Source organism: Aedes aegypti, chromosome 1 (genome assembly GCF_002204515.2).
Source record: "Aedes aegypti strain LVP_AGWG chromosome 1, AaegL5.0 Primary Assembly, whole genome shotgun sequence".
Lineage (NCBI taxonomy): Eukaryota > Metazoa > Arthropoda > Insecta > Diptera > Culicidae > Aedes > Aedes aegypti.
The window spans coordinates 99,169,111-99,194,444 of NC_035107.1; the positions used below are offsets into that span (position 1 = coordinate 99,169,111).

The window sequence follows — 25,334 nt, forward strand, 5'->3', positions numbered from 1 at the left end:
ACAAAACAAAGCCATGATGAAGGAAGGCAAGTCACGCGATGCATGCACTTTCTTCTCTGATGGTCGTCGTATGCAAATGCATTGGTACACTCAAGAAAACAGCTCCCGTAAAAACAAGTGCAGTTGCACATACATAGCTAAATCTCATTGAATTACACTTATCGCGTTCTTATCAAATTCGTTTAACTCATGAGTACCAAATGCAGTACTAGTACGCTCATTCTGAGCTCGACTACTACGTCTTTGGCCGAAGCAAAGACGAAATAAAGCGGGAACTCGCTGGTTGGAACACGACTGCCTGCCAACTAACGAATCCGACCCGTTAGTTGGGACGACTGACAGATAGTGAAAATGTTCAAGACTCACCATTGCCGTAGCTAGGATTTTTTTCTGGAGGGGGCCTAGCAAATACTTGTTTCACAGAAGTAATGTCGGTCGTAATAATTACGATTTTCACAGATGTTTAAATTTACATTTTATACATTTTTAAAAATGTTACTCTTTGGAGTATGTAAAAATTGTTGTATGAAGTTTCTCAAAGCGTCATGCGAAGAAAGAAGAAACAACAAAACAGTGATTAGGTAGAACAATAGATGGGCATTGGTACAGTGAGAGTGTATTTTTTTATTCGTGTGTGATTTTTTATAATATTTTTCTAGAGGTAAATTACAGGATAGTTAAAACCTCTCTAGTGAATTTACAAATTAAAACAATTTCTCAAGAAGTTCCATGACAATCTTCTTTAGAAATTTTCCTTGAAATCGATCTTTCCTTGACTTCTGGTTTTCTAGAATTCTGCCAGGAAGCCTCTAGAAATACCACCCTTGCACATAAATTCAAATCAAGAATAATTTTACAACAATTATATTTTAAATTCTTGAATAATTTGAAGTAAAATTCCTAGAAAACCAAACGTAGAAGAATTTTTGATACAATTTGTGATGTATTTTGGAAATATTTTTGGAAAAACTATTCGTATCACAGAATTTTCTAGTTGAACTTTCAGCGAAATATCTCAGTATTAGATTTGACAGAATCAATGATTTTTTTGGGAGGAATTCGAGAAAAAACTGAACTCTAGAAAGATTAAGTAACATTTTAAGGTAAATTCGGTAACATATTCTGAAATCAATTTGCTTGTAAAAAGTAGACATAGAAGGAATGGATGTCCACCACGAGAAAAAAGCTTTGAAAGTATGAACAAATCCCACTATATTATTTTGATAATTTCCAAGAGAGATCTGCAAAAGCTTTGAAGCCGACAAGTTTTTGAAAATTTTGCTACAAATCTGTTGGAAAATAATCAAAAATATTATGATTTATGGAACAATAAGTTTTCTTGGAAAAATATAGTCCAAGCATTTAATGTATTCATGCAAAACAACTATGGTAGATTTTTTTTCATTTTTTTGTATGAGATACTCCTTTAGTAATGTTGTCTATTTTTTTAATTATTTTTTCGGACATTATACGAGTTAGAGCTAAGTATGGATTTCTGATAAGGAAAATGATCATCATCGGACACCTCGAGCAGGGTGTCCTCCAAACACATGAGAAGGCAGAATGCAGTGAAAGTCCTGTTTTATGCTGAAACAGTAGTATTCAGTAAAAACGAATTTTAGGAAACAAAATTCTAAAAATATTGATTCTTTTTTTTACCACGATATTTTTTGCAACGGATATGTCGAAAAATTGCGCTTATCGCATACAACAAGAAGTCAGTTATAACAGTTGTTGCGCGATTCACCGAAGTCAGAGCCGATGCTGTGTGTGACAAGCGAGGCTTTCTCACTATAGTTGTACAACATAAAATAACGTGAATACTGAAGCGATTTTTGTCAACAAAAAAGTTATGTATATTGATGCAGAAGATTTTGTTTTATGTTAAATTGTTTAATTATTATATTTATTATCATCAAAAATTCTATGGAGGGTGGGGGTGGTAGGTGTCTGGAGGTTTCTGGAGATTCTGTTCCTACGCCAATGAGACTCACGCACCTATGTAGAAAGCAAATCGTCAAGAAACACACATATACATGCACATTTGTTATATATAGGGAATGATCCGATTTATATCGCAGTCGGCCTGTACAAATCAGCAAATTTTAAGCATTGATAGTGACTGCGAGCAACTCTGATATGGAGACTTTAATGCGACGTAGTAATCCTTTGAAAGAGAGATTCGCGGAAGTTGACATTTCTGTCAAAGTGTGAGCCAATCGAGCAGCCAGAGCTGTCAAAGCGTGTGCCTATCGAACATGCGTTATGTTTGTTTTGAACTTTTCTTGAAGAGTAATGTAATCCGCTTGAAATTATTTCGGTAAAAATGAAGCATAAAAAATGAAATATTTTTCTTTTTTAAATTTTTGTCAATGCGATTTTTAGTTGTTGTTTTTTCGGCTATTTATTAGTTTGGATATGTAGCTCAAAGATCTATAACGAAACAAAATACACTTTTTAACAATGAGGAAGTCATGTCCGTGTTACAATATTATTCTCGACGCCGAGCAAAATCAGCATTGCTGGTCTGTTGTCAAATCATTCCATTTTACTTCCGCTTATCTCTCTATAAATGATCACACTGAAAAAATTTTTACAAGCTCGATCAATGTGTTTCACACGTGAATTTTCACTAATTGTAAAACACATCAATTGATGGTGTTAAACCAGTCGCTATCGGCAATCCAAAATCAGATGTAAAACACGTTAATTTACAATTTATCGAAAACTTTGCTGTAGGTTTTATTAGCGATTGCGTGATTTTCCGATTCCAGGCACCCATTACGGGCGACCGAAATCTCCAAAAATAACATGTTATTTAACATGTCACGCGTGAATGGTAAATGTGAGTCCTTGTCATGATAGACAAAATAGTTCTACTAGTGATGGATATCGCCATTGTGAAACACGATCAAATCATGTGTAAAAGACTAAGCTATCGAACTAAAGTCAATCCTTAACAGAATTACAAGTTTTATACGTAATTTCACCTTGCCATTTGACACGATAGATCCACGTAGAAAAGAATATGGATCGAACGTGTGGATTATTTTCAGTGCACTAATGCGACGGTGCTCAGACGTCAAAGGCCGATGACATAGTATTTAACGCGTATGCGTGCGCGAACGCGTTGCGATCAAAGGAAATCCTATTGTTGATATTCTGCTTTGCGAGTTCGCATACGCACACGCGTCACTATGGCAGCGCCCAAAGTCAGTTCGACATCTACTCTTGACGTTCGAGTGCTTTTTAGTTGGTATAGATCGTTGCACGCTTGACCTAACCTCGAAACTCCATATAAAAAAAATGTCAACAATTCCAGCAGTGAATGTCAACTCCATATAAAAAAAATCTAAACAATTCCAGCAGTGAGTGTCAAAGAGCAGGACAGTCAATTGAGCGTGATGAAAGAGGGACAGAGGAGAATTTTTCGTGACGTCACCATGCACTCTTCTATACTCCACTGCACTGTGACGTCACGCATCAATTTTGACAGGTACTGGTCCTGTTGTTTACAGTTTGGACTTAGTACTTTTTTCGAATCATTCTTAATTTCGTGAAAGTTTGCTGCGAGGAGAGGTCAAATCCACTGCAGATACCCACGGATCGTATTATTCTATCTTCCTACCGTGGAAAATCGTCACCATCAGCATGCTAGTGATAGAAATGCGAAGATGAAAAAATGATGGAAAAAACGACAAAGTCCGAAACGTAAACAACAGGACCAGCAGCTGTCAAATAAGTGAGGTTAGGCTCGTCATATGAAGCGCTCTATTGTTCCCAACCAGCGAACATCCAACCATCGGGTCATTCCATGTAGCGGAGCACCAACGAACAAATTTCCACTGTAGAGACAAAGTTGTCGGGATCGAAAAGAGTACCACGTCTAGTGCTGCATTTAATTCCTGGGTACTACAATCGATACGAAAGTTTGACAGATTGCAGTGCATGGGCGGTGTCAGGAGGCTGCATTTCTCACAACAAAGGCGTGTTCTAGAACAAGGCCGTAAGTCGCATAATCGATTTCGTTTCATCGATCCTCTCTTTTGTGAATAAAGGTGACAAGATGCAAGTTTGTTAGCATTTTTTCACCTCAAGACGCAAGATTGTATCGCTACCAAGCGGTCTGAAGCGAAAAAATGCTATCAAACTTGCATCTTGTCACCTTTATTTGAAGAAGAGAGGACCGATGAAGAGAAATCGATTATGCGACTTATGCTCTTTTTCTAGCACACGCTTAAATTCTAGTTCTTGATCTATTACCTCATCCGTCATAGAATTTCGAGCAACTAGGATAAATGAAGGTCATTATTTCGTCTATGGTCGAAGATCAGTGAAATTCGCAGATGATACAAAGGAATCCTCCTAAAAATTAAAGTATTTCGTGGATTGTACTGGGCCCACCCATTCAAAGCTGGAACCCCATACAGGAATGGGTATCCCCCCGTTTTCCAGACAAGGTGTTTATGTTTGGGAGACTGGTCGTTGTTATTATTATGCTTATGATGGAAAGAACGATGAAAGAGAGAACAATATTTAGAAAATGTATAATATTTCGCTTACGTTGGCGGTTCGTGATTTACCTGCCATGGCAAGTGAGCTAAGCTGCGCGGACCTTTCCCGGTCCCTCCGCCCTCAAAATCCCTGCGCCTGTCTGCGGTCTTAAGGAGACGTGATGTTTACGAATTGCTGCTGCATCCACACCGTACCGTATTACCGTTGATGCTTCACGCCTACTTCGATTGGATCGGTGCCGAAGGCAGGAGCATAACCAATGGTGCTGCTCACCTCTGCTCCAAGTGAAAACGGAGAAGAACTCACATGTTTATGAAAAATCGACCGCTTCTCGGAAGCCTACACACACACACACGGAACCGACGAGCTTATGAATGCAATTCTTTCACAAAAGAACGGCGAACATCATCTCTTGGGGCTCGCGGAGATGAGGAAGAAATGCCCAAAGTAATTTCTCGAATAAATAAACAATAAAACGATTGAACTGAGGGAGAGACAGAGAGAATAAGAGGATGCAGCGATGTGAAGCACATGAGTAACGGAGTGCACTTGCATATGCGCGCTCTGTACTCGAGCGAGCATCAGAAGAGAAAGAGTGACGTGTGAGGTAAGAATAATTAACAGTTAATAAGTGTCTGCCATATTGTTGATTAGTTTTATTGTTTGTTTTCGTTAGTGTCGATAAAAAAGAAAGATGAAATAAAAGAGGCCCTCGGCTTCGGGTGAAGGAACCCATTTTTCTCGCACCGTGGAGTGCCCTTTCGGTCGTTCGCTAGCTGCGCTGGGGATGAATCGCGTCCGTTCAACAGCTGTGAACGATTCAGCGAATTTATCCAGAAGAGGTGAAACACGAGGCCGACGTGCACGGCCGGTGCACAATATGGTCCGCTGCGAGAGCAAGGTGCCGACGGTGGCGACCCCTCGCTGGAGTGAATGGAAGCAATTTCAAGGTAATTCAACTCCTTGTAAACACAGCGGTTTCAAGTGATCGAAGGTAAAGAAAAGGTGAGACCCTTTGTTTTGCAAGCTGTTGAGGTTGTTTACGGCGAGCGTATTAAAAGACGATAAGCAGCTTGTCGAAGAAAGCGATGAAGTTGCCAATTCAATACCCCTATCGGAGGAACAGGCTGCCAATACTCGAGTTTTGAGTAGCTGTAAACAAAAGGTTACGTCGTCGCACGACGGTAGCAAAGTTTTTAATTAAACCGATGACAGATGATCACGGTAGCCATAACAAAAGAGGTGTGCTTCGCAAATACCGTTGGACCGCTCTCTCGGCGAACAGTAGTCCTTGAAATTTAATTAAACCAATTTCGCACTCTCATGAACAAAGCATTAATCACAGGTTACTCACTCCACTCGGCAGAGTCTGCTCAGATCACTACGGTACGGTTAGAGCGGAAAATCAAAATGTTAACCCCCTGAATCCCTGAGGTTAAGTCCCCCCAACTCCAACTCTCTCCCTTTCTCAGCCCGAAACAGCCAAATCCGGACGTCATATGTGTTAGCTTTTTTCCTGGTTGGAGCCTGAGCCGAACGCTGCCACACTCTGATTGAAGCTGGGGATAATTAATTACGTGAACCTTTTTGTCCTATCTTTCCGTATCGCCGTCGACGACGGGTTGCCGCCTGCCTTGCTTTTGGGGGCCGATTGTTATCTTCCTCCGGTCAAGGTAGCGTGTAGCTTACACAAATAGAGAAAAACCGGGATTGGTCAAATCTAATTGCTTCCACTCACAGAAGTGGAATCGTTAGTAAAACACAGCCGGCCGAAGGGTGTGAAAAGGTATTATTTGACCGCAAAAGAAAATAAACAACCTCTCCATGGGGTCTCCACGATGAGCTGTCGACTGTCGAGCACCGTACCTGACTTAATTCTTCCCAACAATTCAATGAATGACCTGTCGACTCCTTGTCTTTTTTTACCGCATCCCTGCTGGTCATGCCTTTGCTTGCTACCTTGACAGCTCTCTTCGCACTCAATTATCTTTGGGCAACACCTCTTTTCCTCGCTTCCCTTCGTCGTCGTACTCTTCGCAGGAAACCTGTCCTATTCGGGTTCCTTAGTCTTACACTTCTTCATATTCCTCGCTTGTTCAAACGGTGATTGAGGTTATGTTAAAAAGAATAAGAAATGCTGCCGGATTCTCCCTCTTGAGCTCTCTCGTTGTCGTTTAGGTAAATGCTTGCTTATTCAGGACCTGACCTGAATGGATGACGCCACGGTGACTCACAGGTTGTCCGCAGGCAGGCAGTCAGGCGCCTCCCGTCCTGCTCGCACTTTTGCAGCACGGAGATCCGGTATCCGGTCGGTCGGTCTTATGGCCAGTACGCAAATTGAAGAATCATTTATTTTCCCCCTCTCAAATTGGGGTCGACTTATGGCAGGTTCTACGATGGTCGGTCGGTCGGTTCGGTATGATTCCTGGAGGCATTTCACCTTTCCGAACCTACGTAGTCTTCGCACACTTACGTCATCTTCCGATCCGCAAAGACGCAAAGGATTTTGCCTCCGCCAGACCCCTCCTTGCCTGGTAGACGTTAGTATTTATGCTCGCACATGGGAGGGCGATGTTAGCCTTCACTGGAGTGGGGTTGCGAAATTCGACGAAGGAAAGTTGTAACGGGGATCTAATTCTGGAGGGGTTACCTTGATACGGTATTTATTTGATCGTCGAAACGGCGACACGGCGGCGGCGACAATCGAATTCGGGGAGGGAGACTCAGATGCTGACACAAGAAGGGGATGGCGATGAATAGATGTTTGGGTTTGGAAGTGGGGTTGTGAGACAGGAAGCGGACAGGTGAATAAAGGGATTGGAGAAATTCGGGTTTATTCACTGATGCTGAAAGCAGTCAGATAATTTGACAGATGAGCCATTGTAAGGTGATTACGTCAATTGTTAGATGTGTTTTATTGCAATAATAATTCAAAACAAACGATGATTACGATGAAAACCATTTTTCAATCACCCCTTGTTAAATTTTAGTTACTATTGGCTATAGAATGAAATCTTTTTGATTTATTTAAAATATCTTAAGTAAGATAGCGAGGTGTAATCAAATTCTAGTTGTTACCGTTTGTAACAATAAGCCTGTTAGTTTGTAAGTTTTTGTTTCTTCTATTGTTAGTATTTATACGCCTCCGTGAAATTTTAAATTTAAATACTATCATATCATAAAAACACCTCTACACCTGATATAAAAAAAGTACACTACACTACAATAAAATTAGCTATAAATAAAAGTAGAACAGTTAGAGTTCAGTGGAGTAAAAAAAAAGATGAACAGACTACCCAACGGTAGAGGGAGAAGGGAACGAAGAAGGATTGAGTCGGTCTATTTCCTACGAAGATCTAATTCAAAGCGGACGTTAGAAGTGATCAGGAAGATTGAAGAAATATTACCAGGAGTTGAGAAGTTGAAGATATTTGTAGAAGGAGGATTTAAGTAAGATTAGCTGTAGCTAATAAGTGAAGTGAGGAGCATTGATGCGAATCAGGTATGCTTGTGCCTGTAATTTAAAAGGTTAGACCTTAAACAGGAATATTTATGTATTTAGGGCCCATGTAGTTTTATCCCGCAAACTACGAACGAGTTCTAGAGCAAGTGAACCTAGTTGGTTCTTCCCCAAACCCCAAGCGACCGAATCCACAGAACTCCTTGGCCGACGTTCCGGTTCCGAAGGACAGCAAAGCCGCGTGGACGGAACCCCTAGGACGGGTAGGTCCTAGTAGTTGAGTCCAACGTACGTCCATTTCCAGTACCCGTTCGGCGTTTCCACGCTGCCACATCCACCGAAAGAGTTCCGCAGTCTACCGTACCACCATCCCTCCAGAGATCCCGAGCATACCGGCCGGTTAAGTAGATTTAGATTTAAGCAATTACACTACACTGCACATCCACCACACAGCTATTTACAAATAGGGCAATATACAGGATAAATTGTGAAACACTAAAGCTTTTAATTACACCCAACCCCAATATCCGAGGCCTGATTAGCCTACTAGAGAACTCCAGCCGACCTTGAGACCAGAGAGGTACTCCAGATCGCGCTAGCCAAGAAAAGAGGTCCTTGACGCATCCAACCTCAAAAGGCAGGCCGTTGCTTAGCCAAACTTGCCGAGGTCTTTGTCCTGGTAACCCACGTGTTGCCCAACCTAGCAGTAACATAGTAGAATGCACTTCTTCTTCTGTGACAGGTACGGTAATACTTCATGCAAAAGAAAGTCAAGAAATTCATCAAAACGAAAAGAACCTGTACCGTCCGCGAATTGAACCTTCATAGGCATGGTTTGGCATTATAGGTGCGGACGTTACCAGAATGCTAAGGAAGGCTCCAATACACTCATATAAAACTCAAACGCTAAAAAACATCTTGAAGTTACCGTATGATCGATCACAGCCGGACATCGGAATGCATCATACAACAACGGTACGGACTTAGCAGATCTATAGTGACAGACGCGATCGCCATTTTACTCGGAACGGTCAACCAGAGCGAACGAAGTGAGGCACTTCCTCGTGTGTGCGCTCATCTCGCATCCCACAGAGGCAATAAAATACAACTTTTTATTGCTGAATAGTCGTCGCCTGCTATGTGGGGACACTTTTGTGCTTGATTATAATAGCCAGCGGGTTCGGCTCTAGGTAGGCCGATTGGCTGACTTTGTTTGCCGCGATGAATCGCGATCACCTCACCGAACACAAAAACCGATGAGGCATATTTTACATTCAGTTCGGGTGTGTGTGCGTGTGTGCGTTTGCTGATTACCGTCGGAGAATTGAAGGAAAAAGTTTCAAGAATTTCCTGTTGTGGCGCGGTGACGTCATCCTGCATCGAATAGACATTAGACATGATCTGCCCGGTTACTCTAGTCTACTGATAAGGATGACACAGAGAGACCTGTAGCTTAGGTAGGTAGGCTAGGTAGAGGCGCGTGAATGGAGCACATACTTTCTAGACCTTTTTCCCAAGTTTGGTGATAAGCCTGAACACCAAAACCGAGCTACGACGACGAATGGCGATTCTCGAGCGTTGATAAGAAATGCTCGAATTAGATGGTGTAAAACCGAGTGGGAACCAATGGCGATGACGCGATGATTAGGCGGTTTGGAGCACGTGTGTGCATGAGTCGTCCATTTTGTGGTTACGTTCTGGGATGATCCGAATTTGATGTTGTCCGATGCAAAGCTTCATTTTTTATTATGTTTTTATGTTTTTATTATGTTTAATAAATATCAAAATATAAAGACACACCATTAAGTTAATGCTTTCTGTAGATCATCACTAACTACTATTGTCTGATGAAAAAAATCTCAATAAATAAAGGTATTATTGCGGTTCCTTTGAAAATTTTCCGTTTTGTGGTAGCCGCCAAGATCTACCGCAGCTGTCAAAGTTCTACCGCAATATGGCAGCTGCCGTAGATTTCAGTTCTACCGTAGAACGGAAAGTTATCTCTAAGATTGCAATATCTTTTGAACAAGACAGACTCGGGATTCGTATTCACATTTTTAGACACGATATATGCCTGACGTCCTGAAATGAAAATGGACATTCTATGAATATTAAAAACAAATTCACGGCAGTTTCTGAAAAATATCTATAATTTTCATGGCAAGTCCAGCTGATCTCTCATAAAATATTTGCTTCTCGGTCGGGATTTTTTTTTAAACCAGAAAAAATGTTTATTTTTCCTTATGAATTCATGCACATAATAAGTTCTACGGAAATTATTATATATATGCCTGAAATGATTCTTGGCAAATACAAAGCGAAAGATGTAAACCACGGAATTTGGCTAGATATTTCTCAAGATCATTCTCCATGAATCTAAAGTTACACGTCATCTATAAAGAAAAGTTCTTGTAATCAGTAGATTGAAGGACTTACCATTGATTCAATTGACTCGAAGGAAATACAATTGAATAGGGTAACGACTGTAGACAACAATCCTTCGAACATTCAGTTTCTCTCACTGGCCACTGAGCGGCGACACTGATGTTTGTACTCCACTCGCTGATCGCGCTACGCTGGATTCTCAAATTTCTCAAACGTAGGGAAAATAATGGAAATCCTGAATTACAAGCAATTAAGAACTGGATCGAAAAAGTAGTGATTAGAAATCAAGAGTAATGTAAATACATAACTCTTTGTGTTTAGTTCATGTTCCATGGGGCTTTCTTTGCTTCAGAATTTCGTTTTTACTACCACTGAAAAAGCCATCTATTGCCTTTTCAGTTTTGAATATCGACCTATTGGGGTCAAGTTTTGTTTTAATACTTCAACAATCATATATGCTGGTATATAGGCATCATTCATTAGGGCTTTGTGCGGAGAATTATTTGATCATGAATAACATAGCAGACTTTTGTTGACATACCTAGTTCTCTGTTGCTGAAACTTGTATTCGTACCAGATAACAAAACATTGAAATTTTAATGGCCTTCACAGTAAAATAAAATATTACGCTTAACCGAATGCACTACGATTTTGTCTTCTGAGCAGTTTTCAATCTACGAGGTGTAAAAATAAAACTATAAAGCAAGATATTGAGAAATTCTGAAATATATAATGTCACCTCATTTAACTGAGCCTACAGCTATATTAGACCATTACATAATCTTTGAAATCCTTATCCTAAAATTGTACAGTAATCATTTTCATTTTTATCGAAGCTTATTTATCGATAAACTTGATGGTCACTTTTGTATATCTGAAAGTATCAACAATGTTTTTTTTTAAGTTAGATGGAAAATAGTTTTATGAATTTCAAGATTGTCCAACATTTCCCCGAAAACCATTTCCCTAAAGGTTTCTCTCCCCAAAAAACATTTCCCCGAGTACACTGTTTCCCCGAATGTCCTGTTCCCCCAAAAGCTTTTTCCAAAACAACATTTTCCAGTTAAAGTTAGACAATCGCTTCAAATTATTGATTCTTTTATAAATGATTTGATAAAAAAATGACAGTCGAGATATTTGGATTGGAAATCGATAACAGTTTTTATTGGAAGGTCTGCTTTTAGAAATATGTTGAAGAGTTAAGTATTAAAATTTGATTTTATTAAGAATCGTAATAAAAATGTATAAAATGTAGAAGGTGGGTTTTGAAAGATTATCCAAGAGGTGAACAAAGCTGATGCTCAATGTCGTTTGTCCGGATCTAATTCATCTAAATGACATCTGACTGAACGGGCAATGACAAAATTATGAAATAAAGTTTGACTGCATGAAAACTGTTTGCAGGATTCAAAGGCGTGATCAAAAGAGACATTTTGAACTTTGCTACATAAGAAATTTAAAATAAAAAATGAGTCGATTAGTTTAGTTTGGACGCATCTGACAGATTAGCACATCGTTCCGAGACTATTATTCGATCATGTTCGTTCCATAAAACTTTGGCAAATGTTCTGGGACTTTTTCTGCGATAATAATTTGATAATTGAAATAGTAGCTAATTTTCAATTCCATAAATATGCCTTTTTGAGAACATAGGTTGTTATTCCTTATTTTACTGCTCTAATAATCATTTCTTTAAAATTGTTGATAATTTTACAACTAGGCTCTCCTTCTTTAAATCGTAGGCAGTTCTTCGAAGCTATGCTGTGTTGCTGTGCTGTGGTGAAAGTGACAAAAACCTTGATTCGCGAAAATCGACTTTGCAATTTTTTCGGCAATCTTTCATTTCGTACAAATTGTATGGAAATCGAAAAACAAGCTAATCTTCTACGAATTATGACATTTTTCCTATTGGACGGAAAATCATCTAAAAATACCGTTTGAAACCTTGGAAACTGTTTTTTTTTGCGTTTGGACCCCTCAATTTGGAATCCAACATTAATTTACACAATTTGAATCACTGCTATCCAGTAAGATATAGATGTTGTATGCAGTGCAATTAAGTAATTATTACCGAATAGTAGGAAAGAGACTCAACTTTTATAGTTATTTTAAGCCAGTGGTCCTCAGCCTAACCTACACGGGCAATCTTAACTCTTGCAAAATCAGTCGCGGGCCGCAAAATTTATAATGATTAATTTTAACAGCTTACTTTAAATCACTATTTCTATGAGAACGGATAATACATTTCTGGGAACTTTTTGATCAAAGCAAAGGGGTTTAGAAGCAAAGATATAAGTGACTGAAAAAAATGCCATGTTTTTAATAAACTATGTTAGCTAATACAAAAAATTCATGACGAAAAAAATTAACATTGAAAAACTTTTTTAAAGCTAGAAACAGAGCTTTATTAATATACTCAACTCAAATACGATCAATATGTCTCTTACCGTATTGGACAATGCAATTGCAACTTTTTAGATTAATAATACAAAATGGTCTACTTTAGAGGTTTTTATCTATTTTTATGGATCGATTCATATCAAATATTAACATATCTTGAATTTTAACATATATTTGTAACTTTTATTTTATAATATAAGTATAAGAGTATAAGAGAGTAACAAGTCACTAAGACCCACCTATTTGTCCTAGATGATGAGGAGGTCGAAGTGGAAAAATGGCTCAATCAGCATCTGAGGTTGGTTTCAACTCATGAGACAAGTTCTTTCCGAGTTCAAGAGTTTATCTTTCGATATCTAGGAGGGAAACGATTCCGAATCAGTGGAGTAGCAGACCTCCTATCTTCTAAAATAAGCTTCTTGTTTCAAGGAATCTAAATGTCTCATGCGATGAAACCTGTTCACAGATTCAAAAAACGACTTTGAAGCTTATAAGTAGAAGAAATAATTTGATACGCTAGAGTACCGATGCATGGTCAAAATCAGTATCATTCAACCAGCATAGTGGCCGAACCTGATTAAGGGGCGCGCTTTTGAGAGTTTAATGGTGACAAACTGTTTCCTCCAAAAGGTATAAATAGCGGTATCTTTTTCTAAAGAGGCTCTATGCAAAATGGTAAAGAATGATATTTGTATAAAAAACGACTACTTCATTATTTCTCAATAGTAATGGAGTAGAACGACATGCACTAAATAAAGGACACGGGTATACCACAAAAGATCAAAGAAAACTGGTCGCAGTGGTTCATCCCGAACAGAAACAGAAAAAAATCTTTTATTTTCTTTTACGAATTAAAAGCAATAATAAATTTCAAAATTTACAGAAACCGAAAAATTGACCAAATAGATTGATAGTATCTTCAGCAATGTTGTACATTTAGATAAGTTTAACAATTATGCTGAAGATACTTGTGTAGGTCTCTTATATTTTGAGATAAATCGTTTGAATATTTTTCGCGAACACTTCAATCGAATCCATATAATTTTTCATATTTTGTATTCAATTTTTAAATACTTAAAAATATATTTTGACACTTAAGTAACGTCCGACATGCTGTGTGAATTTTATTCATATCGGGCTATAAATAACTGAGATTTATCCCACAAAAGTAGACCATTTTGTATGGAAGATCGAAAAAGTTGCAGATGTATTGTCCAATACTATACATTTCTTTACGTTCGGGCTCCTTAACAATTCAGAAAGCAATCCATAGTAAACAATTTCGAATAACATAATTTACAAAAGTTTTACAGAAAAAGGAAACATTTTTGAAGCCAAAATTTAAAAAAATCAGCATTCGGCGGACACTTCTGCAAGACCAAGATCCTGGTTCAATTTTGTAAACTTAAATTTCAGAAGAGAGATTTTTAGAGACATTAAGACTTTTTGCAGGCCCATAGCCGTGCCTTCAAGATTCTAAAAGAAAAATCAGGTTTTTCAGAAACTTTGAACCTTTGAATGAGTCAAAGTCAATTTCATATTACTCCTCATGCCATGAAGATGTATGAACGCAGAAACATTTTACATGATTTCAATGACTGACTTTCCAAGAACAAAGTTGCAAGAGCAAAGGATTAAACACCAGCATGAATAAAAATTATAACATGCGGGCCGCATCACATTAACATTCAAAATCCATTCGCGGGACGCACAAAACCTGCTCGAGGGCCGCATGCGGCTCGCGGGCCGCAGTTTGGTGACCACTGTTTTAAGCCTTCATTTCCAGTAATCGTTTTTTCCTATTTTTACTGTCTAGATTTTGGCTAAATCATAGTTGATTCAGCGGAAATGAGATTATTCTGCTTGACTGTCAAATTCTTACATAGGCTGCATGTTTTCGTATATCATGATTTAGATCCTTTTTTTTTCAACTCAAACACATACAATCTACAAATTATCTTGACGATAGACATAAGCTTTTTCAACTTTTTCCAATTAGTGTTTGATTCAATTGTGAAATTTGCGTTGAAATTGTCTTTTATTTTCATCCGTCTCTGTTTTTATCCGTTTTAAGATAAAAGCTCAAGATAATCGTGTATAATAAAGGGATCTCTATATTTCGTTATTGCAATGCAATTCGTTTCAACGATAGAATCTGTTGAAGTTTCACGAGCAGGAAGTAAAACTGATAGAATTGCATCATGGGAAATTCGAAACGTCAGAATCAAAGTCGGCATATGTTATCAGTTTACCACAAAACGGATTAGTCTCAAGTCAAAACCAGTAGTTGAAAGATTTCATAAAGAAGAAAAACAAATAGGGCTATCTGAATATTTTCTGGAGAGCATTCGTCAAATAAAATCCTACCATTGGAATTGTTTTAAAAACGATGTTTAGCATGGAGGTTTCCAACGACAAAATATCAGACATGTTGCGAGTCAAGTTCTTAAAACAGTTCGAAGCAGATGAACTTAAAGTTTAGTATATTTACCAGGGTGTGTTTCAACTGAAACAAATCTTTCAGATGAATGCCAGATTGGGTTCTACTTTTCATTATGACTACGTGGATTGATGAAAATGTAAGTTCAGGGTGATTGAGACCTTTCAAACCGATTTTGATTAAACATTCTGTTTTGAGGCCGTAAGTGAAAAAATGTAATTTCTTTCTTCAAGATGTTTGAGAATTACAGGGTGTCCGCAAATTATCCGAACAAGCATCTGATGAGGGCTGGAGTGAAGTAAGCCAAAACGCGTAACGCAAAATATGTTTTTTTTTGGCTATTGTTACCCAGAAAAGCTAATTTATGATATTAAGTTGAAGTTCACGGTGATTAATTCAACCAATAAAATTTATTTTTCCTCACATTGATCGCATATGTCTTTTTTTAAATTTTTTTTTTCGCTTGATTACATAGAGCCATGCCTTCAAAGTTTGGATAATTTGTGCACTGGACACCCTGCGATTTCCAATTTTCAAGGGTTTTCGGCAAAATGCGATGTGATGTTTGGGATTTTTTTCTAAAACATCCACCCAGACAACCAAAATGTACATATAACGAAATAACCTGGAGGCTCTATATGTGCAAAATTTCACTTATAAGATGTTGCGAAATGGCCTTCTACGTACAAAAGTGGAGGCGATATGCGTGCATATATTATGTGATGAATAATAACATACAATGCGAGTGTATAAATATTCTACCGAACTAACCTGCAATATTATGCGACTTAACTTATGATAACAAATGATGATTTGACAGCTGCTACGGATTAATCCGATTTACTTTGTACGTGTGTACGGGACGAAGCAAAATGTACAAATGAACTCAGAAAAGAAGTGTTTTATGCGAGGAAACTCATCAATCTGACGAGTTTATCTACGGTGTTTAGCGAGTTTGATGTAATTAGTATGGATAAACGAGTTGTAATGTGTACTTTCATGCGATTTCTGGTTGTCTGGGCAACTGATTGCACATTTTGAAATGAAATACATATGTATAGAACTGAAAGGTACTGTTTTATTGCTTTAGATGGCCTCAAAACTTTTGTCAGCAGAAACATGTGTTTAAGTTGGGAGAACAATGCACGTTGACCATTGTTGCTTAAATTTTGTCCTCTATTCTAGAGATATCTTGTGAAACAAATAGGCCAAATGTGCGACCATTATTGACGCATCAACAATGGACGCACAAATAATAGCATTTACCTCCGCATACGAATGTGAGTATCTCACCGGAGCTGCCGTGTGTTCACCACCCATCATCATATGTCCCTTCAGATTCGAATTTGAAGGTTCATTTTTATTCCTTCTATCTGGAAACGAGGGGGAAACTTGATTGCTACGGTCCCAGACGGTGACGCGCGTGCCTTCCGAATGCTAGAAACTCACTAAATCCATGAAGGGTGAGCATTTAAATCCGATACCAGTCAGTTGGCAAGTATACCTCTAGCAAGGTATTACTGCGTTTGGGCAAGTGGCACACACCTTGCCAAAGTTGTGGCCTTCTGTACCAGGCATTGGCAGTTTACCTAGTTTGATTTGAACCCCTCGACAATAGAAAAAGGGAAATTATTTAAATTTCCAGCGGAGGGTGTCGTCATCAACAGCGAGCGGTTGAGCAAAGATACGGCGCGGTCGACTTCATGGTGGGATTAGAATAGCACTTTAATGAATTTTTCAACGGTCCAGTGCAACGTTTTGGAAGTTAATTTGATTTCCGCGTGTCAGATAAGATGAGTGGGATTGACCGGTTCATCCGATAGATTTTGTTAGAAAGAACAGTGTTCACTAGAGAGTAGAAAATTGGTATAGTTGAATCTTCATAACTCAATATTTCGTATCTCGGTATCGCGTTCTACAATCATAGTAATAGTTGATTTTCATGGCTACCTAGATGGTCTCTTGAACCAAAATTATAAAGATGCTGTGTTCTAAAACTTCTTTCGATATCTAAATGAAGATAGTTATCTGAACCTATTCACTTGACGTTTGAAGAAAGGTTTTCCACAGTTTTTAAGATTCGCAGGTATAATACTCCAAAGTTGTCTTTCAAACATCACTCAAAATGGTCTCCCTAAGCTCACTCGAGGTGTATTGTTGCCACAGTCATAAATCGTTCGTTCTATAACACACGGCACAACCCGACTAAACGGACGCACAGCGAACAAGTGTGCTATGTGCTGGCCACAGGCCAAGCTCCTCCCACAAATACTTGAAAACCGGTTTTCATCGCGCGAAGGTGCGCTCGACACCTACCATCAAAACACCATCGCCAATAAACGCCATCTAACAACAACAGCAATAGCGCGGCTTTTACCTGGCACAATTTTATTATGAGCGATGATGGCTGGTGGCATCACCGAGCAACCGACCGAACAACCGCCGTTAGACCGTCGTGTTCGCCCCAATTAAATAGCTACTTCCTCAATTGATATACATACCAGTCATCGTGTTGACTGGCTCATTCGGTCGTGTTGGTCGTATTTGTTCAATGGGAGTTGAACGATGGTTTTTTTTTTTGCATTTCTAGTGCTCTTTCAGAAGAATCCATCATTAAATCATTCGCAATCATTAGAAATTAAAAGCTAGTTTTGACGTGCAAAATTGAAGAAATACTCATGGAAATCTCATCACTGCATTACAGATAGCAAGTGTGCAATTATGCAATGATTGATTTTCATGAACATTGCATTCGATTTTTAACAAAAAAAAAAAAAGATACGCCTGTATGATACTCAACACGAGACTTTCTCTAGAGATGAAAAAAAAACTTAGTGTTATCTTAAACTTCTGCATTTGCATCTCAACTGTGGGTATGACGGAACGGTATTTACGCCCTTAGCAAAATATGAATACACTTAGGCTGTGAACCGTTTCACCGATTCGTTTAACTTTTAGTTAAATTTTGACAGCTCGATAGTTATTTCCCCTCCGGTTAAAAATAACCCAGCTCTGGAGCATGGTTAAACTTGACAGTTCGGAAGTTATTTTCTGCTCCCTTGAATTTGAGAATAACTATCCATCTGTCAGCTTCGTTCTGAAATAACTATTCGACTGTCAAATCTCAAATGGGCCGACCGCGAAGTTCAATTTAACCATTTGAGGGGAAAATAACTATCGAAATGTCAAATTTTAACTAAAAGTTAAACGAATTGGTGAAACGGTTCACAGCCTTACAGAAATGTATAATTGTGCCAAACAACTTCAGAGGTATCTTGAGATTAATTTACATATAATTGTTAGGATTTTATGAATTACCAAACCATTTTTTAAAGAATTCTCCCCGATTAGTTCTCCACACCTCAATATCTCATAACTCGATATCAAGCTATAGAATAATTGCAATGATATCATTCCAGTGATCATCAGAAAGCGATCCTTTAGAGAGGTTGCGTGGCCCACTAGAGTGGTTCAAAAAATCGTTTTTGCTCCACACCGCTCATTCGATTCTTGATCAAATTCTGAATGTCCTCCCAAAATTTGAGCACATTTGAATGAAAACAGAGACTGCACAAGCCCTTCAAAGTTTATATGGGAATTACTATGGGAAAAGCAACCAGTTCATTCAATCGGTCAAAGTGATCGCCCATGTGCTCTTGGTGATTAGAACTATGTTGATACTGTGAGACACAATTATCAGCTACAACTTTGCCGAAGACCGTTCTTAAATCGGATGCCCCAGTAATTAGTTATTGATTTTTGAAAGAGTTGTAAAACTTTGGCTATAATTATTGGGCTGTTATGCAGGCATCACTGGATATATGCAGTAAAACATAGTAGCCATGATTTTTGCGTGCTATCCTTCGCGCCAGGTGCAGCAATGTTGCCTGTTCAGAAGTTAAATGAGCACTGCTGAAGAATTTGTGACTGGATATAAATCAATAACTAATTACTGAGCCGTCCGATTTGAAAACGGTCTTCGACAAAGTTGTAGCTGATGAATGTATCTCACAGTATCAACGTAGTTCTAATCCCCAAGAGCACATGGGCAAACACTATGAGCGATTGAATAAATTGGTTGCTTTTCTCATAGTCATTCCCATATAAACTTTGAAGGGCTTGTGCAGTCTCAGTTTTCATCCAAATGAGCTCAACTTTTAGGAGGACATTCAGAATTTGATCAAGAATCGAATGAGCGGTGTGGAGCAAAAATGATGTTTTGAACCACTCTAGTGGCCCACTAACAGTAGGAACCTGCGAATTTCTGTTGATTGCGTACGGTAAATTATTAACATGCAAGCTCAGCTTCTAAAACACAATTAAAACTCTTTTAAAATAAAGTTTCTTTTTAGAATCGGTAATTTGCCAAAATTGAAACAGCAGTTTTCTCCCGAATGGACAAAAATTCTAGTAACATAAAAACGCCAATTTTTTCCATTTGGTCAAACAGACGTTCTTGTTTTTCTTGATTTGTTGATCGTTCGGAAGAAAACTGCTATATCGGTTTTGACAAATGATCATTTCTTACTAGATAATTTTTGTATGCGACCAATGATTTCAGCTGTTTCCTTGTGTCCTGTGTAAAAAAAACTTAATTTCGAAGAACCATTTTCAAATTAACGCATATTGTCAAATTTGACGCATGTGCTTGAGAGATAAACTGATGTTTTGTGTTCATCAAATAAAAAAAAATTAGTTTTGTAACATCAGCGCTTCTTGAATTGATCAGTGTTCTTGAATTAAGGTCACTTCTGTGATTATTGTTTTCACATGACCCATACAAGAAGTAAAGCAATTTTAATGGTGACTTCGATGGCGAGACGCTTCGGTAAGGTATTATCAATTTTTGAATTTCCGCCCTTTTATCCCAAAATCGCGAACCGGAAAAGGAATGTGTGCTCATTAATGCGGTTTTGTGTCATATTTTGAATTTTCACAACATTTTGACACGTTTTCGAAAACGTATTGACTTCTATCAACGCATTGCGATAAATTGGCTTAATATCAATTTATCACAATATTTCTGAGAAATGGTCAAAGTAATCACTTTATTGCTTATAAGCGTTGCCTTGACAATTGGCAGTGGATGACTTTGGAGATCATTTCGTGCAAATGATTGGTACACTTTTATGGCGAAAGCCAAGAACTCTGTTGCCATAATTGTTACAAAAAACAACGATTCTCAAAACCAATTTTTAGAAGCTCAAACTCATAGCTAAAACATATAGTCTGTCTCGCAAGGCTTCAAACTAGTTAATAACATCAACAAGTTATGCTTACGTTTTAGAAACGCGGCAAAATTCTTATTTTATTCCATACCAAATAGAGCGTCCATCCCGGGACATCCCGGGACAAAAAATCCCGAGATTTGACAAATTTCGGGATTTCCCGTTTCCCGGGATATTAGTTCTGACATCCCGGGAATCCCAGGATTCCCAAAAAGTACATAGAATTTGATGAAAACCACTAATTTTCAATGAAAAAAATTGCACTTTTCTTATTTGACCTTCAATTATTTATAATTGTTTCTTTTGTTCCAAAGTTTTGGTGAGTTTTCAAATGTCTTAAGCAAATTGCTTTAATATAATGTCTTAATTTTTACCATACTTCCATTATAAGTGACATAGAGAATTTGAAAAAATCCTCAGTATTAGTGTGGACTGTGTGATTATAAAAACGCCAATTATAGCGGAATCAAACAGATATTGAAAAGAATAGATTGGCAATCCGTTTTGAAAAATTAGGAATATTTAGAGTATGCAGTTATGGGTTTTTATTCAATTTTGTCAGAAACTATTCAGACGGAAGCTCCACTCTTGCGTCGTAGGAATGGGTCGAAAAATCTTGTTTGGATTAATAAGCAAAAAAAATGAAAACAAAACAAAAAAATCAAGAAAGTTTAGAAAATTATTTGTATATTGTTAACCAACTTTATCAAACCATATCCCACTGCACTTGACGAGTACAACTCAAAAATTGAAAATGATTTAAAATCTTGCCCTAGGAATTTCTTCAATTATGCTAAAAGAAAGATGACGTCTAACAACTTTCCATCTAAAATGACATTGGATGATAGAGCAGCCGAGAATCCAGATGACATCTGCAATCATTTTGCTGCTTTTTTTTTTTAAGAGACTTACTCAAATTTTTCAGATAATGACCACTTTTCTTTTTTCCTGATTTTACAAGCGATGTCGGCGTTAGTCAAATATAGGTACAGGAAATTTGAACAGGACTGAACAATTTAGATTCCTCCAAAGGATCAGGGCCAGATGGAATCCCAACTTCAGCCAATTTACAGCACCATTATTTTGGCTGTTCAACATGTAAACTTCATATATGCAATGAGACCATGAAGTCGTGTAAATTTAAGTTTGAGATCATAAAAAAATTGTTTTCAAATATCACAGAGTCCTGCTAAATTATATGACATATCATTGAAATTTACTGTTTACGTGTATTACACTTATCACAGAAGTTTACACGTGTAACCTTTATCATTTTGAAAAATATATCACTAAAATACTACCCAACAGAAATGCAAAACTATTCAAAAACAAAAAAACTTCACAAATATCTTGGAATGTTACGACTTTTAAGATTTCTTGAATCATTACAGTTTTCTAAAGTACTCTGCTCATCTCTTCACATCTGGATATTTCATACGATATCAAGCTTAGGAATCTTAATAAGGATTTCATTCCAGTAGTCACTAAACAGCGGCCCTCAGAGAGCTTTTGTTATACAGCCATGTGTGATTTCAGGATGACCATTTAGTAAGATTTTCAGCATTTCTCCAAAAAGAGCGGTCATTTCATTATTGTGAATTGAAAGGAAATCGAAATAGATAATTTAGTGTATCCAAATTATAGCTTCAATGTTCTCACTTCTTTGGGAAGCTACTGAAGGTTCCTTCTTTCATGTTTTTGAGGTTTTAGAGAAGCGTTTTGTTGTTTTTCCTCGGAAACTAATCAGTTGATGGCTCATTACTTAGCAGAACTTCGACTTTAAATCCATCTCAAACGCGAAATAGTCAAACTACCGTAATATGTCAACGTGACAAAGATTTTTGGCACATGTTGGGTTCTCAAGCGTTAATCACCAGATAATACTGAAAATTCATCCTCAAGGGCGCCTCAGATGTACGAAATTGTTCATCCCGATGCTGCAAAGGGATATTCTGGAATGGAATCAAATATTCTCTCACTCCGTCTACAATTATCCACTGTCAATAAGTTACATTGACACCACAATAGACGTAAAATCGTCCATCTCGAAAGTGTTATGAGGTTTCTATAACGCACTTGCAATAAAATTTAGATAAAAAAAATTGTTCCAATACCCTATACATATAATATTTGAGATGACCTATACAGGTTTTACTGATGAAAACATGTGCTTTATTTCTTCAACGGCTACTGTTGTTATAAGTTGATTATGAGTAGATCCGAGCTTTGCATCAAAATACAGTTCCACCTTTCATTTCATTTCAAAATTGATTTGATATCTGGTTTCAATAACGATAGATTTGAGATTCGTTCAGTAAAATATAAAATAATTTCTAAGTAAAATGTCTTATAACATATGATTTTTCGGGTAAAACAGTTCTACTACAAAATCAAGGTATCATGTTAGAATGTTTCGAAATGAATGAAACATTTTTCAATCTCCTGGATTTTTTTTAAAGTTAAGGACTTTTAAGTTAAGGAAGTCGTTGTAATCATCAATTATCAGCCCATCAATTCGAATGTCTCAAGTTTCACTCTACATACCAATTTGACAATCCATCTCTGTATTTTCACGAATTTAGAACACAATCCAATAACTTTTCAGCCTAATAGGTCCACTCAAACTTGGGATTTGCTCCGTCAAGGTAGTATTGATGATAATAATCCAAATGAGACAAAAGATTTAGAAAAATACATGGCCACCCATGTTTCCTTAATGCATCGAAAACGAGTTTGTTAGCTTATTAGCACATTTTCTCAGTGCCTACTTTTCAAAGATAGGACTTAAGATTCACGACAGATTGATGACTGTACCGTCTTTATCCAGTCAAACAAATCAGATATGTTTTGCCAAAGGCAGCGTCCATTTATTACGTAACGCTCAAATTGGGAATTTTTGACCCCCTCCCCCCCCCCTCCGTAACGCTTTTTGTATGAAAAATTTAAAATTTTTGTATGAGCCGTAACGCTTGAGCCTACTCCCCCCTCCCCCTAGAGCGTTACGTAATTTGTGGATGCCGCCAAAGAAGCTTTCAATTATTTCCAGACCATTTGTAATGTTCTCGATTGGTGAAACATTGCAGACAGTTGTCATATAAAACGATATTTACAAAAACAGTAATGAAAAATAATAATCAAACAAGAATACATACACTGCAGGGCGAACGTGGCGGATGACGGCATGACACTGTCTTCTTGTCCGAAACGTGGCGGCACCAGACAAGACAACATTTGTGTAACCGGTGTGGGATTCACTCCCGCCGCCCCAAAATTTTCCTCCTGACACTTCCTCCCGTCTTCTCTTCTTCTTATTGTTGCTAGTTAAGATGCACTTTGATTCACTACTTCACTGGAACACTGAACTGAACTGTTGTTAGATCCAATCATAAAATCAAACGAAAAAAGAACTTAAACTTTTCCGATGTATCACCACCAGGTTGCTTCGGTTTTCTTCTGCGAAATCAATCCATTGCGATACGTCCAATGCTGGGCTTTCTTCGCGTTCAACAATCAGTGTTTGATGTTTCGATTCAGATTGGTTTCCATCTCCCTTAGGCCTTTTCTAGCAGTGCCAGCCCAAGCTGTCCACTTCCGGCGCTTAGGAACAAGCAAACAAGATATCAATCACTACACTTCTCTCTCTTCGACCCAAGGATCACCTTTTGTATTGTGGGCGTATTTCGCCGTCGCGTTGTTATTGCACTACTGATGAACAGGCTTTTGTCATTAGAGGCGCGCGATTCACTGTCATCGGTCTTCCTTGATTTTACTCCAAAACAACTATCGAGAACAGAACCTGGCTTACCGTTGTTCTGTAGTCGGCACTAACTTCGTACAGATATTCCTTTGTGTCACGTTGCCGATCGTAGCAAGCGAAAGGTGTGCACGGTTCTTTGTTCAGCACGGTGCTTTCCGTAGGTCACTAGATCAATACAGTTTCCTTGGACGCGCGGATTTGTTCGACGCGCCGTGAACCCTCCCATACGATCGCCACCGAAAGGCTCTTCTTGTTCAACAGCCGCACGATTACCGGAAACGATCTACGGAATGGAATACGCAAGGTGTTCAACGCCTGCAAACCTGATTAGCTAATTCGAGTAGCTTATCACACACGGGGGTCTCTTCTTCTTCCTCCGATTGTTGTATGTACAACTCACTCACTTTCGGGACACTCTACACCTTAGTATAATTTGTATATGCGTTCTGTGGAGGGCTCATAATCGTCGTGTTTACGCTGCGACGTTTCAGTCGCTACTAAATTGTATGTACGATAGGTACAACACACCGCACCAACGCCACAGCCAGCCAGTAGAAGCAAACGAGCAAGCAGCACATATCTCACACGACGACGACGAGAACCGTTTCAGTTCAAATCGCCTTGCCTCCCCCTCCTTGTTCGCTTGCTCGCTGATGGCTCGCTCTTCTTCTTCGTGTGTCCCGTAAATACTATGGTCGCTCATCCGACCGAGCGGCCAGATTGTGTGCAGCACAACAGTCGGTCTCTACCGTTTTGCGCCGCTGTGTGAGTGTATGTGGATTAGACCTATTCATATTTTCAAAATTGTCTGTAAATTCGTCAGTCAACCAATATTTGGATTTTTCATGTTGAAATGAACTTCTGGTCAAAATTTCAGTTAATTCGGAGAAAATTTAGGTGTGCTTCAAGTCAATTATGTGTTTTTGGGCTATTTTCAAGCTTTGAAAATTCATAACTACTGAACGGAACACCAAAACTTATCGGAAATACCTCTACATAGTAGTTTATTCAATTGTACGAACTTTTGTCGAACACGAATTTATGATTGGAGCAAGTTTTAACATAGTTTGGTTGAGATTTGTGCTTCGAGGTTCTTGAAAATCACTATTTTTGGGGAGTTTTCTGTCTAAAAAACATACCTGTATGAAA

At 38.2% G+C, this 25,334-nt stretch overlaps 1 protein-coding gene across 1 annotated transcript in view; it reads right to left on the reverse strand.

Moving 5' to 3' along the window:
- Positions 1-24,746, reverse strand: part of LOC5580130 (zinc finger protein 1) — a 111,512-nt gene extending 86,766 nt beyond the window's left edge. The window contains exon 1 of the mRNA XM_021843655.1: positions 23,581-24,746. Coding sequence (XP_021699347.1) covers positions 23,581-23,659 — 79 coding nt within the window. The 5' untranslated portion in view covers positions 23,660-24,746. The remainder of the gene's footprint in view (positions 1-23,580) is intronic.
- Positions 24,747-25,334: the final 588 nt, after the last annotated feature.